Consider the following 16,248-nt stretch of genomic DNA (forward strand, 5'->3'; position numbering starts at 1 on the left):
AAGACGGAAACGGAACATTTCTCCACGCAGAGAAAATAAGTGTGCGTTAGGGCTCAGCACATAGAACCACAGACAGCTAAAGGAGACAACACAAGTGCATCTCAGATATTTTTTTTGTAAATGTAAACACTTCTTTGCATTAGAACTACACTGGACAGTCGTTTACCCAGCTCGGAAATACTCGTACTCGTTCGTTTTTCAGTTATAAGCTGAAGTTGTTTGTTGCTGCGCTTCTAATTTTGGGATGCCTACACTTACATACGTATATGAATGATATGTGTAAATGTGTGTATGGTATTGCTGTTCACATTCTGTGCCTAATCGTTTTTGGAATGCCGGGTGTTGTCTTGAGCACCTTGCTGCTCACTGCGAATGTTTTGGAAGCTGAAGCAGGAGATATGCGTAAAGTGTAATATATTTAAAATAATTAAGCCCTTAAGCCCTTCTTTGTACAAGTAGTAAAAATTCTTATAAAACGGATAGTCAGGATTCACCATACATATATTATATATATTTCATCTATATCTCATCGGCGTGACCGGCAAATAACCTTTAAACAAGCCTTAGATCTTTCACGTTTAGACCTTAAAGATCAAGTTGTCCAATAAATGTTTCTTGAACTAATAATAACGGACACAGCAAGCCTATTAAACGATATTATAAAGATCGTCAAAATCGTCGCCAACTTTTTACGAACATTCGAAATAGGCAGGAGAAAATACTTTTAACAAACCAAACGAAAACTCAGTCATTACAGTAAAAAAAAAGTTAATAGTTTCTCAGCACCACATCGATAACGGTGTAAGAGGTGGAAAATCCGAGCTTATAATTTGGGCGTGTGAATAATATATGTATATGGTCCACCGCAACAGTGAAGATTACAGTGGGATCTCAATAAAGTTTGGATTTATTAGACGAAAATGAAAAAGAGTGATCAGACTTTAAAATATTTCCAATAACATTATACATTTTACGAAAAACGTTTAAACTAGTAAAAATCTGAAAGAGTTGGCTGATGCTGATGCAAAAGCCTCTCAGAAAAACATGAAGATAGAAACACATACATAGCAACTGAAATGCTTAGAAACATTTACTCATAATTTTCTCTTGGAAAATTACTAATATGGCGTCATGTTTTAAATTATGTTTGCCATTTTAAGGGGTTATGTACTGTTATAAGGCCGAATTAAAGCAAATTATTCAATTTTTTTCTGAGAAAACTTTTCAATTTATTTGTCCAAAAACTTGAGCAGAATTATCGTATCTCTCAACTTTTGCGGTGAACACTATGTCTCTGAACAGGATCATCTGATTTCCCTTAAGTAATGTTAAGTCTAGCAATTAATTGGAGGAATAAGCAAAATAACTGTTTTTGACAAAATAGCGGCGTTTCAAGTTTGGAATGCACTTCGAAGAGCTTTGAAACGCCGTCGAAAATATTCCCCGACACGATAGGAAATTTTATATATGTATGTATTCTTAAATATATACGGATATACATACATTAGGAAATTAAGAGAAAATTGGCGTTTTGAAAATTTTAACTGTATATAATCCGTTAAGGCTAAACATTTCGTGTTGCTTCTGAGTCATCCAAATTTTTGCGCAGTCAATATTTTGTAGTAAATAACAGCAAAATTTCTGTAAGGCCTCACTTCATCCTAAAGTGGCAAAATTACACCAAAACTTCTCTCAATTCATTCGACAAAAATTTCAATCTCATTATTTCATTCTCAACTCAGTACTAAAGTCTGCGTTCCGATGTCTTTTTTGCCATTTATATATTTAAATTCCCTTTTGTATATTCGAAATATAAGTACAAAAATCGAGCTTCTATACTAACGGCTAGAAAAAAGGGAAAGCGTATATGAGTAATATAGAAGACATAAAGCTCGACTGTGGTATTAGAAACGAGTGGGTTCGAATGAAGCGAAGCGAAGTAAAGTGTAGTGATGTGACAGCGGGTTAGCAGGTGACGAAACGCGACAAAGCGGACGAAGCGTTATTTGATTTGCAGTCAGTCTTGGACGCATTGTATAGGGATTGAGAACTAAAGAAACAAGGTAAGTCAGCAAATATGAAATACAAATACAGATCACACACATACTGTATATATGCACATCTATTGCGTTTTCTTGCAGTTGCTGAAAAGGATATGTTGCCGAGTGCACTTGTGGACATACTCGTAAAAGGAAAATACTATTATACTCGTATATGAAAGAGTGAGCTTTGTATGTAGGTGAATGCATGTATGTTTGTATTTGCCTGGTTTTTGCCATTTTAAAGGCTACAAAATTACAGCCTTCTCGACAAGAAGGCAACATAGTTTTTAGTGGATTAATATTGTCTTAGTTGTGTGAAGCGGACGCTCAAGAATTAAATATAATGATATAAAAAATGTTACACAAGATATTTCTTAGCATAAGATCCATAATAAAAACAAAACATACAAAGTGATCCCAAAATATTATCAAAAAAAATTACAATTCATCTTTGAATGGTTTGGAAATATTTGTGTTAAAAATTTTAAATTTTGTACCGAAAATTGATGATTTACGGTAAGCATTAACTTTTTCCGTTTAAGGGGGTAATCTGGTTTCGAAGCCCGAGTTTTAGGTATTTTTTTTTGACGCGATAAAAAAAACCAAAAATTTTTTTTGGCTATCCATTTTTTCTACATGTACATGGTTGATATTCTAAGACTACAAAACATAAAAAATATAAGAAAAAAAATTAAATTTTAAAAAGTGGAGTTCGGCGAAGTTTTGCGAAATCCGTGAAGAGTAAAAGTGTAGTTATCGCACTACGAAACGTTTTTGAAAAAAAAAAAAAAAAATTTTACAAAATGGTGGAGGTTTGAAAAAAAGTTTCGTATTTTCCCTGTTTTTTTTTGTGGTTCGGAATTTAAAAAAAAAAAAAAAAAAAATCTTTCGAAAGCTCTTCGTATTGCGATACTATAATGTATAAATAATTTGAATTTCGCAAAGTCCTCTTAGGAACATTTTCTTGAAGGGTTATACTATAAAAATATGCAAACAAAAAAATCGATTTTTTCGAATTTCTAAACCAAAATAACCCCTGAAAGGAAAATGGTGTAGAGTCGTATCGAATACTTGTATACGGCTTACGATGATCGTGCTCTATCAGAACCAACATGCAATTGATCGTTTCGACGATTCAGAGATAATGATTGTGAAGTGAGAAATTAATAACGTGGCAGACCACCATAAACTTGAAGATGATACTTTGAATCAAAAGCAAATGACAGCCATGTTAAATGTTGACAACAAACAATTTCAGACCATTTGGAAGCTATGGGAAATATCCAAAAGCGTGGAAAGTATGTGTCACATGAATTGAATGAAAGTCAAATGAAAAACCGAAAACACTTTTGATAAAATCAAAATGCGTTAAGGTTGACTTTACAAGAAGTACTCAGATCTGGTTGCCCAGTACCCATTTATTTATAGATTTTCCTTATCCTGATCCATGTATGCATATCTTAATACTAATCTACTGTACATAACGACAGATGCACACATATCATAATCATAAGCGTTGTATCCTGAAGATAGAACATTTTCTGATTTAAGTATTTTTCCTTTTTTTTATCTTTCAATTTGATCGTCAATCAAAAATACTATTTTTCTTTCCAGTAATCCAGGTTAATCATTATAAAGTGGCTCATAATATATTTTACTGCAAAGTCTTCAAACAACAATAGAAGCAAAAACCAATGGCAAATGCTCTCATCCAAATAAGCAAACACATACTCTATTCCGTCATCCTTCTAAAGTATCAAGTAGACTTCTTTATAGCTTAAAGCGCCCGTTGAGTTTTGTTTAAACGATGTGCGTTCGCTTGTTATTGTTATTTCTTTGAATAATTTCATGTCTCTTAAACAAAGTGTACGAACAAATGATGCCAACAAATTATTTAGGTTGCCAAACATTTTATGAAATAAAAAACATTTGTCGCATAAAAGTAAAATGCTAGTGTCAACTGCCGAGTTCGTAACCACATTGAAACACCAAGACTTGGTGGCGACACTGCGACGCGACAAAAAGTCTCTTCTCCGTCACGCTTGCTTTCAGCAGCAAATAAACTGGCAAATATCTCTGAAATAATAAAAATGTGTAACAGTAGAACAGTTTATTATCGCGTAGGAATTGGCCTACTCCAACAGCCGGATATGTGAAATCTCAAGCAGCTAAGGAGATTGTCTGCTGATTTCAAAGCCGATTAAGCACAATGACTAAGGGCGAGTGGAATGACTGATATAATTGTAAATTAGTACAAACAAAAATAATATAACCCTGAGATGAAAATTTATGAATTAAACTGCAAATTGTTTCTGAAAATAGAGTTTCCAAAAAAATTGATGAAAGTATATCTATTTAGAGTTTAAGTGAAGAAATTTTTATGTGAGCTATTCTCTTAACGATTGTAAAATAAGTTTTCAGAAGATAGCAAAAATCATGTAATAAAAGATGTGAGTAGAGTTACCATAAGCAAAATGTTTGTCGAAACAAAAAATGTTAGAAAAACAAAAAAAGTTTCTAAATTAATGAACAATATTTGAGAAAAATTAGTTTAACTTGATTTTTAGTTGATTTATACTTTCATCTAACCACAATATACTTACATACTTAATAATATTTTCTCTAAAATGATGTGGCTTAGATATTTGCAGCATACATATGTATGTAGCCCCTTAATGGGCTTCCCCGGGTAAAATTGAAAAAAAGTTCTTCATCTAAGTCTTTAAGAATGCTATCTCAAAGATATGTGTAAAATTGAATAAAGAACATGCGATTCTCGAGAAATGTGGACAATCGATTTTAAAAATACAGTTTAGAGAAAAACGCGTTTAAGGACGGCGCGCTTAGCATAGCTAGCCACGAGCGCACCAGTTTTCAAGGCTGTAACTCCGAAATTATCACTCGGATCAACTTGAAAATTTAGGACACTATTCTAAACTATTCAGTAAACGCCTGTAACCCCGTAAGTTTCTATCCTCCCTTGCAGGAATTTTAATTTAATGTTGCGATGAACTTTCAAGATATTTTATGAAGATTGATCCGACTAATGTATGGAATTTATATAAAATATTTTGGATTGGTGGAGTACTCAGACGAACTGAAATTAAAAAAGATAGAATAATACCACTTTTTGAAAATTTGAAGTGAACAAATTTATAATTCCGATTCCACTTTTATGGAGAGCATTACAACTGCCTATCAGACTTTTGACTCGTCAACAATCCTCGGGATGTATGGTAAAAAACGAGCCGAAACCATAAAAGCCACGCCAAAGCCATTCAAAAACCGAGCTGATACTCACTGTTTTTTCGATATTCGTGGTTTGGTGGTTTGGCATTATGAATTTGTTCCGGAGGGACAAACGGTCAATACTGATATCTGTTTGGCTGTGTTGAGGCGTTTGTCTAAGAACATCTTTTGAAGACATTTATAGTATTTTACCACTGAGAGCTATAATGTTTGCACGTGGCGTCTAAATAAATTGTATGTTTTGACAAGAAAAATGATTGAGTTTCTTTATAATGGAGTCAACTATTCATTTGCAGACGGCTTACGATCGATTAACACTTGTTTCTAACCATCTGCCAGTATTCTTTGTTAATAATTGCATGTATAAATAGGATGCAGTTATGTGTAGAAATTCAAGCAAGTGAACCAGAAACGATTCAAGCAGCTCACGACTGCCAGTCTTTGACCAAGTATCCTCCGGGTAGCCTAAGAACATCGGTTTGAAGGCGAGCTAAAGTGAGAAGTCGAAAAATCCCCTCCAATGGTCTTCCTCTTCCTCTGCTTCCCCCAGCGGGTACTGCGTCGAATACTTTCTGAGCTAGAGTGTTTTCGTCCATTCGAGCAACATAACCAAACCAGCGCTGCCACTTAATTCGCTGAACTATATCAATGTGGTCGTACATATACATATCTCACACAGCTCGTCGATCAAATTTGACTTGGACCGCTCCATTAAACTGCACGCGCAAACTCTAACCAATAAATTTTATTTTTTTTATTTCTTTGTAGAAGTTTCTCATACCTCAATTATTGTGTGAAATCTTGTGTTTTGAATGAAATCACACATCGTAATTTTGCAGAAGTATTAACAAAGTGATGATAAGTGGCATAAGCGCGAGGGCCTTAAGCTTTTTTTGAACTGACGTTGCATTCCTCTCTAGCTAATTTTAAATGTATAAATAGAAATTCTTGACATACGTAGGTATCTGCTTAGTATCCTGTTTTACGTTTTAATAACATGTGTGGGTAAATATATTGATATTAAAAACAGGTATTGTCGATTTATTCACTTCTATACGATTACATCGCAGATATGGAGACTACCCAAAACAAATATACGTAATAAATTACAACTTCAACACTTAAATAACCATTTGTCCATACGCCACATAAACCTTACCTGTAAGCTTATCGAAAAGACAACCCGCTACTACATACTACATATGTTAAGCACTTAACAAACCGCCTGAAAGATGTTCTCCAACCGTGAAACCATACATAAAACGTATCCGAATACAAGTGGAGCGAAACCCGATATTTCACAGTTATTTGGTACTCGAAACAAATCGACTACGTGTCATAAGAAGCACGAATTTAAGTAGCTACATAGGAATTGCTATTTTGTGGACTGCCAAGTGAGGGCCACAAGTACAGATAAGAATCAAATAAAAGTGAAAACGAAATAAATTTAACATGCAAAACTTGCTTACGATCTTTTATCAGCAGGTGGGCAATCAATGCACGAGTATATGTAGGAAAATAGGTGGATGTGCGTCGGATGAATTACAAACAGAACTTTGGCACACGAGTCTTGAATTGATGTTAGGTCAGGTATATGATTTCCACTTCCAGTGAATGAATTGAGCGTGTCACATTAGAGTGTCATTCGAGAAGTCAAAACTCAGTTTGAGTAAATGTATTACCTAAAAGGTTTTCTTTCTGCTTTGATTCACTAACACTGTAAAAAACACAATGATTGTTAAAAATGGGTGAAATACTACACAAGTATGTCACCAAAACCAGTAAGCCTGTTTGCCAAAATTATTGTTACTAGTAACTGATTGATGTGTGTGAACTTCTTGCGCCTCTCGCGGAGCCTCTGCACGAATGTAGTCGAAATATTGTGACACAATAAAATTTGTTTGTCTGCTTATTGTCATGACATTTTCGTAAACGTCGTCTTTTTGGCACATTTAACGATTGATTGACAGAGCCTGTTGTTTCAAGCTGTTAAATGTTACAGGCGTACGTATGAATGTGTTGTACCTGTTTTCTATGTACCATAACGTTTACGTTTTTGGTGGTGGTAGTGCTTAGACTGTGTTGTTTTGCTTAAATTAGAAAACGTGCTGGACTCGGCTTTTAGCGTCTACTCTCCGGACATCCTTAGGAATATGCGTGAAAGTGTGAATGGGAGCGTTTACTAGCAAATCAACCACTTTCAATTAAAAGCGTGAATTATTATTATTAAAGAAGACAAATCTTCCATACATAAAGCAAGGTAAACAATTCTTGCTAGACACTTCTTCTTCTTCTTAATTGGCGTAGACACCGCTTACGCGATTATAGCCGAGTTAACAACAGCGCGCCAGTCGTTTCTTCTTTTCGCTGCGTGCGCCAATTGGATATTCCAAGCGAAGCCAGGTCCTTCTCCACTTGGTCCTTCCAACGGAGTGGAGGTCTTCCTCTTCCTCTGCTTCCCCGGCGGGTACTGCGTCGAATACTTTCAGAGCTGGAGTGTTTTCATCCATCCGGACAACATGACCTAGCCAGCGTAGCCGCTGTCTTTTAATTCGCTGAACTATGTCAATGTCGTCATATATCTCGTACAGCTCATCGTTCCATCGGATGCGATATTCGCCGTGGCCAATGCGCAAGGACCATAAATCTTTCGCAGAATTTTTCTCTCGAAAACTCGTAACGTCGACTCATCGGTTGCTGTCATCGCCCAAGCCTCTGCACCATATAGCAGGACGGGAATTATGAGCGACTTATAGAGTATAGCTTTTGTTCGTCGAGAGAGAACTTTACTTCTCAATTGCCTACTCAGTCCGAAGTAGCACCTGTTGGCAAGAGCAATCCTGCGTTGGATTTCCAGGCTGACATTATTAGTGGTGTTAATGCTGGTTCCTAAATAGACGAAATTATCTACAACTTCAAAGTTATGACTGTCAACAGTGACGTCTCCCTGCGGGGAGGGAGATAAGAATATTCCCGCGGTAAGGCATGCCTGTCGTAAGAGGCGACTAAAATCCAAATGCACTATGTCCGACATTCGCATGTCTGGTTTATTGAATGTCGGCATGGTGAGAGATGTCAGAAAAGTGCTATATCGAAATACTATCAAATTCATTGAATGGGTTTGCGATTATATAACAAACACAAAATGAAAGGGATAACAAAAAAATCATACAGTCGGGTTCTTAAGATTTCCTCGGAATTTTTGGGGGCTCGACTGGCAGTAGCTTAAGCGCAAGCTTGGGCTACAGGTCACACCAAAGACTAAAACATGGTACCACGGGGAGCAGCCGCCCCTGAAGTTCGCTTCAGTCTGCTCATTGGGTCTTGGCCCTTTGGGGAGATTCGTGGTGGCTGTGGTTTAAACCTAAAAGCAGGAAGGACTTAGTCCAATGTGGAGTCGCACTGCGGCCGGGTGCCGGACCCAGAGTACGGCAGAGGTTTTAGATGGGCCTCGCACCCGACCAAGGTGGAAAGGGAGTCCCACCCTTTCAATTTGGAACCAAAGTGTATGTGTGTGTGGCAGGCACTCATACCTTGGTTCATCCAGAGTGTAGTGTGGGTGCACACACTTACACTTTGGGGCGCTGATCAACGCATTAATTTGATCTATGTGCTACTAGCAATAGATAGCACCGTGGATTTGAGCCTTCGCAGGCAGATACCCACGTTAAACCACATTGGATTCTGTCAACAGTGACGTGAGAGCCAAGTCGCGAGTGCGACGACTGTTTGTTTGATGACAGGAGATATTTCGTTTTGTCCTCGTTCACTACCAGACCCATTTTCTGTGCTTCCTTGTCCAGCCTGGAGAAAGCAGAACTAACGGCGCGGGTGTTGAGGCCGATGATATCAATATCGTCGGCATACGCCAGCAGCTGTACACTCTTATAGAAGATGGTACCTTCTCTGTTTAGTTCTGCAGCTCGAACTATTTTCTCCAGGAGCAGGTTGAAGAAGTCGCACGATAGGGAGTTGCCTTGTCTGAAACCTCGTTTGGTATCGAACGGCTCGGAGAGGTCCTTCCCGATCCTGACGGAGCTTTTCGTGTTGTTCAACGTCAGTTTACACAGCCGTATTAGTTTTGCGGGGATACCAAATTCAGACATCGCGGCATAAAGGCAGCTCCTTTTCGTGCTGTCGAAAGCAGCTTTGAAATCGACGAAGAGGTGGTGTGTGTCGATTCTCCTTTCACGGGTCTTTTCCAAGATTTGGCGCATGGTGAATATCTGGTCGGTTGTTGATTTTCCAGGTCTGAAGCCACACTGATAAGGTCCAATCAGTTTGTTGACGGTGGGCTTTAATCAATACGCTCGATAGAACCTTATATGCGATGTTGAGGAGGCTAATCCCACGGTAGTTGGCGCAGATTGTGGGGTCTCCTTTTTTATGGATTGGGCATAGCACACTTAAATTCCAATCGTTGGGCATGCTCTCGTCCGACCATATTTTACAAAGAAGCTGATGCATGCTCCCTATTAGTTCTTCGCCGCCGTGTTTGAATAGCTCGGCCGGTAGTCCGTCGGCCCCTGCCGCTTTGTTGTTCTTGAGGCGGGCAATTGCTATTCGAACTTCTTCATGGTCGGGTAATTGAACGTCTGCTCCATCGTCATCGATTGGGGAATCGGGTTCTCCTTCTCCTGGTGTTGTGCGTTCACTGCCATTCAGCAGGCTGGAGAAGTGTTCCCTCCATAATTTAAGTATCCTCTGGGCATCAGTGACTTGGGGGTTCTACAAGAGTATGGTCCGGTCTTGAAACCTTCTGTAAGCCGCCGCATTTTTTCGTAGAATTTTCGAGCATTACCCCTGTCGGCCAGCTTATCAAGCTCTTCGGCCTCACGCATTTCGGCCTCTTTCTTCTTCTGTCTGCAAATGCGTCTCGCTTCCCTCTTCAACTCTCGGTATCTATCCCATCCCGCACGTGTAGTGGTCGATCGTAACGTTGCGAGGTAGGCAGCCTGTTTTCTCTCCGCTGCGACACGGAACTCCTCGTCGTACCAGCTGTTCTTTTGCTCTTTCCGAAAACCAATGGTTTCGGTTGCAGCTGTACGTATGGAATTTGAAATTCCGTCCCACAGTTCCCTTATACCGAGTTGTTGACTAGTGCTCTCAGAGAGCAGGAGTGCAAGCCGAGTAGAAAATCGTTCGGCAGTCTGTTGTGATTGCAGCTTTTCGACGTCGAACCTTCCTTGTGTTTGTTGGCGTGCGTTTTTTGCTGCACAGAGGCGAGTGCGAATCTTAGCTGCAACAAGATAGTGGTCCGAGTCGATGTTAGGATCTCGGAGCGCACGCACATCTAAAACACTGGAGACGTGTCTTCCATCTATCACAACATGATCGATCTGGTTGGTAGTTTTTCGATCCGGAGACAGCCAGGTAGCTTGATGAATCTTCTTATGCTGGAATCTAGTACTACAGATAACCATATTTCGGGCCCCGGCGAAGTCAATCAGCCTCAACCCATTTGGGGATGTTTCGTCGTGGAGGCTGAATTTACCGACCGTAGTGCCAAATATACCTTCTTTGCCCACCCTGGCGTTAAAGTCGCCAAGCACGATTTTGACATCGTGGCGGGGGCAGCTCTCATAAGCGCGCTCCAAGCGCTCATAGAAAGCATCTTTGGTCACATCGTCCTTCTCTTCCGTCGAGGCGTGGGCGCAAATCAGCGATATGTTGAAGAACCTCGCTTTGATGCGGATTGTGGCTAGACGTTCATTCACCGGAGTGAATGATAGTACTCGGCGACGGAGTCTCTCTCCCACCACGAATCCGACACCAAACGTCACAAGGACCTACTCGTCTCTGTCCTTGTCCCGTCCATCGCATTTCTTGGACGGCGGTGATGTCAGCCTTTATTTTTGCGAGGACATCAACCAGCTGGGCAGCGGCACCTTCCCAATTAAGGGTCCGGACATTCCAGGTGCATGCCCTCAAATCGTAGTCCTTATTCCGTTTGCCATGGTCGTCATCAAAAGGGGGGTCTCTCATCCGAGGCTGTTTCAACTTTTTCATTGGTATTGTTTTTTACGTGGCGGGTCCCAAGCCCAGCGCAAAACCCTATGTAGGGAATGTTTCGCCTTCTCACATTAGCTCGCCTTCGAACGGATGTTCTTAGGCTACCCAGAGGATACTTGGTCAAAGACCGGAAGTAGTGAGCTGCTTGAGCCATGTGTAAAAAGAATCGTTTCTGGCCACTCCCAAGTGAATCGCGATCAGAGAACTTTCCTCACTTGCGTGAACTTCTACACATGACTCCATCCTCCTGGCACTTAAGTTCGGAGAAATAAGTGGTTAAAAGATTGCCTACAGAAATTTCGTAACTTTTCAATTCGTAACCTTTGAATTCATTGAAATTGCGTCCAAATCGGTCGAGGAGCAGATGAAATTCCTGGGAGAGTGAGTGGAGCTCACAAACCTATATTGTTTTTATACCGGCAGCTTTTGCCTAAATCCAAAGATAGAATGATGTATATACTTGTATAATACATATGTACAAAATAATGACATTGATACCTTCTCTTTTGATTTGGCAAATATATTTTTATAAAAAATAAATAATAATTTTAAGAGTTTTTTACTGAAGTTGTAAACTACAAAAAGTTTCTTTTTTATAACAATACTTTTATTTACATGTCTCGTTACGCTTATAATAGATGCGCGTAGAGATTATGTATGTAGCAGTAAATACGAAACGCAAAGAAACTGTTTATTGTCAATCGAAAGACATTCCAAAAGCACAGAAACACACATACACCTTACATTTGTTGGAGTAAACATACATGTGGATGTGTTAAGGTATGTAGTTATTCACGTGGTATTGTATGTAATGTTGACTGCCAGACACATTCGAAAAATGGGAGTTTTGTGAATGCGAGTGATTTATTTGTTTATCTACGAACGTATACGAGCTGTTATTGGTTTACTACAATGCGAATTATCAGAAAAGACGGTAGTTTACGAGGCTTGCTAGCCTTCTTTCAGTCCGTTCGTATGTCTGGACTATTCAATCTTACAAGTTTAGTGGAGAGCGAATACGTTTACGAGGCATAAACGGAATATCTGTAGAGGTATAAAAAAAAAGTTAATATAGAAGAAGCTGATAAATAAAAGTATAAATAAAAACAATAATACAACGAAAATCGAAATAAAAATTCGAGTACCATCAACAATAAAATTCTTTTAATGTTCGTAACTTTAGTCAACAAAATTCTTACATCGAGCAACCGCACAAATATTCAATAAAACAAGTAAGAAAGTGTTTAGTTCGAGTGCAACCGAACATTTAATACACCTGAAAATTGCAAGATTCAAAGCCAGGGGACTACTTTAAGGTGTAAAACGTCAACAAGAAGATCGGAAGCCAGCTTACCTTACATACAATCACCAATCATATGGAGTAAAGTCAGCCGGATGTTCGAAAATCCTGATGGGGCTAGGTCATGTTTTTGCAAAACTTTATTTATTGTAGGTACAAAGATATATGTACTGTCAAGCTTTGTCATTATCATTGAGATAACTCAAGTATTGGCCAATATATGCAGCACAAAGTCACCCGGAAGTCGAAAAATCTTTATATTAGGTATATGGGGGCTAAAGGAAGTATTGTTTCGATTCGATCCCGACTTCGATTGTATATCTACTCGGTAGGTCTACCAGGTATTTAAATACTCTCTCACACTAAACGCCGAAATGAAAATGGTATAAAAGAGTAAACGTAGAACTCAGGGTGGGTCAAGATTTTCATCACATTATATATTGCTTGCATTGTTTTACTTTCTTATTCAATTTATTAATCAAACTTTGTTATTCATATATATTTCCTAAACATGTTGGCATACTTGTACAAACTGCTTCAAATAATAACGGAAACCCGAAACCGGCCCTAAAGGTCAACGCACAAGAATAGACGCGAGCGTCACTGAAACCGAACTATTTTTTTTCCGCATACTTTAACAAAGTGCATCTTGGTTCATGTCAGAGCCATAAATTGGGTAAGCTTTTGTGGATGCGGTGAATTGTGTACGCTTAAACCAGACCAGACCAATACCTTACACATTTGCACGAATGTCGCGTGCCACACGTAATCATAAATTTTCAGTAACTGACATTCAATTCCGATGCAAAGCAAAAAGTAGGAAGAAACGTTACTAGACACAAAATCGCACAAGAATAACGGATCCAGGCTGATGCACTTACCGCCGAATGGCGACGCCCACCGTAAATGTTTGTTGCACGATTAGAGCATGTGAGTAGCATATACTACATATAAATATTTTTTATTGCATTAGCACACTCACCTGCATGTCAACGCGCATGGCTCCATATAATCGTAGTGTGGCGTCCACAGGTAGAGTGTGCCATCATATGGCATGTCATTATAGGCGGCACGCTGATACGCACGATAGCCTTGCTGCTCCGGATATGGCTGAATATTGCAGATGCGATAGCGTACGCTTTCGCCCTTGCAGCCGTTTGTGTTGAAGCTGTGGCGTATTTGTTGCATGACGCTGTCTTCGTAGGTTCTTGAACAGGTCGGACCACCCCGACCAACCGGACTATTGGCCATGTTTGCTTCTCGATGAGGATGGGATGCTGCTATTGCTTTTGGCACGCTTTTGCTGCAGCATGCACTAAATTAATAAGAAAAGCGTTTCAGCAGGCTTCGAGAGCACGTATCCGAATGTTTCTTATTCGAAATCTAAAGGAAAACATTTTCTCTGGATAGAGCCCCATAACTCTTTATATAGATATACTATATTTTTGTTATTAAGTATAAGAGGACAAAAACTTTATAGGCAAGCAATAACTTTAAAATGATATTCAAACTGAGAAATGAGTGATCCATTTCTCGATCGGTTAAGTTTGATCTGTCACCAATAAGTATACCTTAAGAAGTGTATGGTCTTTCCTGTTAAGTGTCAAGAATGTGAGAATATTGCAGTATTTCTCATTTTGTGCGAGGAGTTTTCAAATTATGATTCTAGTATTTACATTAAGGAACTACGATTTTTTGTGCTTTTCATCCTGCCACGCCAACATACGATACAAATCAAGCTCCTTTTAAAATATATGAAATTTATACCATACATATAATAATTATATTCACTCACTTCAAATTCATTCTACAAATCGGAGGCGGTGTTCCACGTAAATATCATCGAGATATTTTCATTGAAAAATGGCATCTAAAAATATAATAAAAATACGAAGTGGAAATGAATACAGAAAACTAGAGTAATCAATTTAAAAGCCTTGGAAAAAATAGACAGAACAACAACATCTGCCATATTAAATCTATTCAGCAATGCCATTAACCTTCCATTTATTTCGCTACGTTGGCCTTTGGTGCTGCTTTTTGAATGTTTTTAAACTGTTATTGTTGTTTTTGTTGCTGACTTTTAAATAATTGATATTTGTCATTTGCTGTCAGTCAGTAAGTCAGTCACGTTGCTGCCTTTTTGAATGCAAACCTACTACCACCAAAGTTGAGTCAGGAGGCTTAAACAAGGATAAGCGAATACAGCAGTGTCAGCCGGCAAAAGTTGCCATGAGCTCGAGACGGTTCGACTGGCACGACAACGAAGTCTTGCTAAGGCGCTTTAATGCCCTATAAAACATTAACCCCACGTTGCCGATTGCCAATGTTGCATACAACTGAGCGAAAAATGTGCAAAAAACAAAAAGCAGCAAAATTCGAATATACTAGCAGAATATGACAAAAGTAGAGTAAAAGCAACAAGGCTATGACTCCCCGAAAACGAGTTAACTTTCAGTTTGAGGATTTTAAGCAACCCATGTTAGGCAGAGTTGTGTCAAAAACGGAAATTGCGACATAACTAAGAAGTATTTTGGCCTTTCGATGGAATCTACATAAGCCAAAATACATATCTACATTTACATTAATACATTAAACGAATAGTCTCCTCATCCTCCATGTTTAGTACCTTCCAAAAATAATAATTTTACTCAAGCGGCGTTATTCTCTTAACAATTACTTGTAATACAAATACTTCCAAATACATAAGTATATTGGACCTTTTGTGGTTATTTGTTATTGTGACGTCGGTGTCCTCTTAGTGGTCCAGAAGTTACAAGAAGGTAAATCAGGCGAATATTACTTATTAGTTAAAAATGTGGCAAAATGATTACGAATAACCGATGCAGTATGAGATCGATATTCAATAAATTCATACATAGTAAAAATCGAAGAAAGCCTCACAAAACGACGCGTATCTCAAATACTAATGAATATTTTGACGTGAAGTTTAGCTTAGATGTTACTTACAGTAATACGTACTTACAAAAAAAAAAATTTACCAATTCCAAAAACACGCGAAGTACAATTCAAGCAAACGAACAAACATCAACAACCGAATGCTTAAATGTCGCATTTAAATTACCGTCATTTAGTTAAAGCGCTTTGAGCATTTTGTCACCCACAGTAAATTATTGAAGTGGCCAAAAGCTATCAGCCTTAACGCCTGCTCTTTAGCAGGTTTGATGTTTGAAAGACACTTGTTAATCTTTTGAATAATCGGTCACCGTCATTGCCACTACAATACTAATGACCAAAAGTTATGTCAGTTGTACAAAACCTCACCAGGTGTGTGTAGATGTAACTGTATGCGAATGGTATTAGCAACGCCGCCAGACATTCCAATCCGCTGCTTATGTTCAACGCTTCGTCTCAATTTCCTTGTTACTTTTTATATAGCGTTTTGAGGCCGTACACTGCGAGAGTGAGAAAAGTGTGGGGAAGCCCTATGCAGCTTTACATTAACCACTGATCTAGTAGTCATTGGCCAGAATTCTGAATGTACTATTGCCGCTGCCAACTAGACAATTGTACTTTCTTTGTTCAGTCTACAATTTTTCCAAAGGCGTAAAATGTCACTTGTACCTTGGTTTACTTCACCGTTTTGTGTGAATTGTCTAGTCTGCTGGCAATCAGCTTGGCTGT

General features: G+C 38.7%; 1 protein-coding gene across 7 annotated transcripts in view; it reads right to left on the reverse strand.

Moving 5' to 3' along the window:
* LOC126752934 (ADAMTS-like protein 3) overlaps positions 1-16,248 on the reverse strand; it is a 376,477-nt gene that overhangs the window by 13,340 nt on the left and 346,889 nt on the right. For 4 of the 7 annotated variants that reach the window (XR_007666061.1, XR_007666056.1, XR_007666057.1 and 1 more), the window contains exons 2-3: positions 14,399-14,473; positions 13,586-13,918 (exon numbers count right to left, since the gene is read on the reverse strand). The exons of the other annotated variants lie outside the window; for them this stretch is intronic. Coding sequence is in view for 1 of the 4 variants with exons in the window: in XM_050463983.1 (XP_050319940.1) it covers positions 13,586-13,918; positions 14,399-14,409 (344 nt within the window). In the remaining 3 variants the exon portion in view is untranslated. The remainder of the gene's footprint in view (positions 1-13,585; positions 13,919-14,398; positions 14,474-16,248) is intronic. 7 annotated transcript variants of the gene reach the window in all.

Source organism: Bactrocera neohumeralis, chromosome 3 (assembly GCF_024586455.1).
Source record: "Bactrocera neohumeralis isolate Rockhampton chromosome 3, APGP_CSIRO_Bneo_wtdbg2-racon-allhic-juicebox.fasta_v2, whole genome shotgun sequence".
NCBI classification, from domain to species: Eukaryota; Metazoa; Arthropoda; class Insecta; order Diptera; family Tephritidae; genus Bactrocera; species Bactrocera neohumeralis.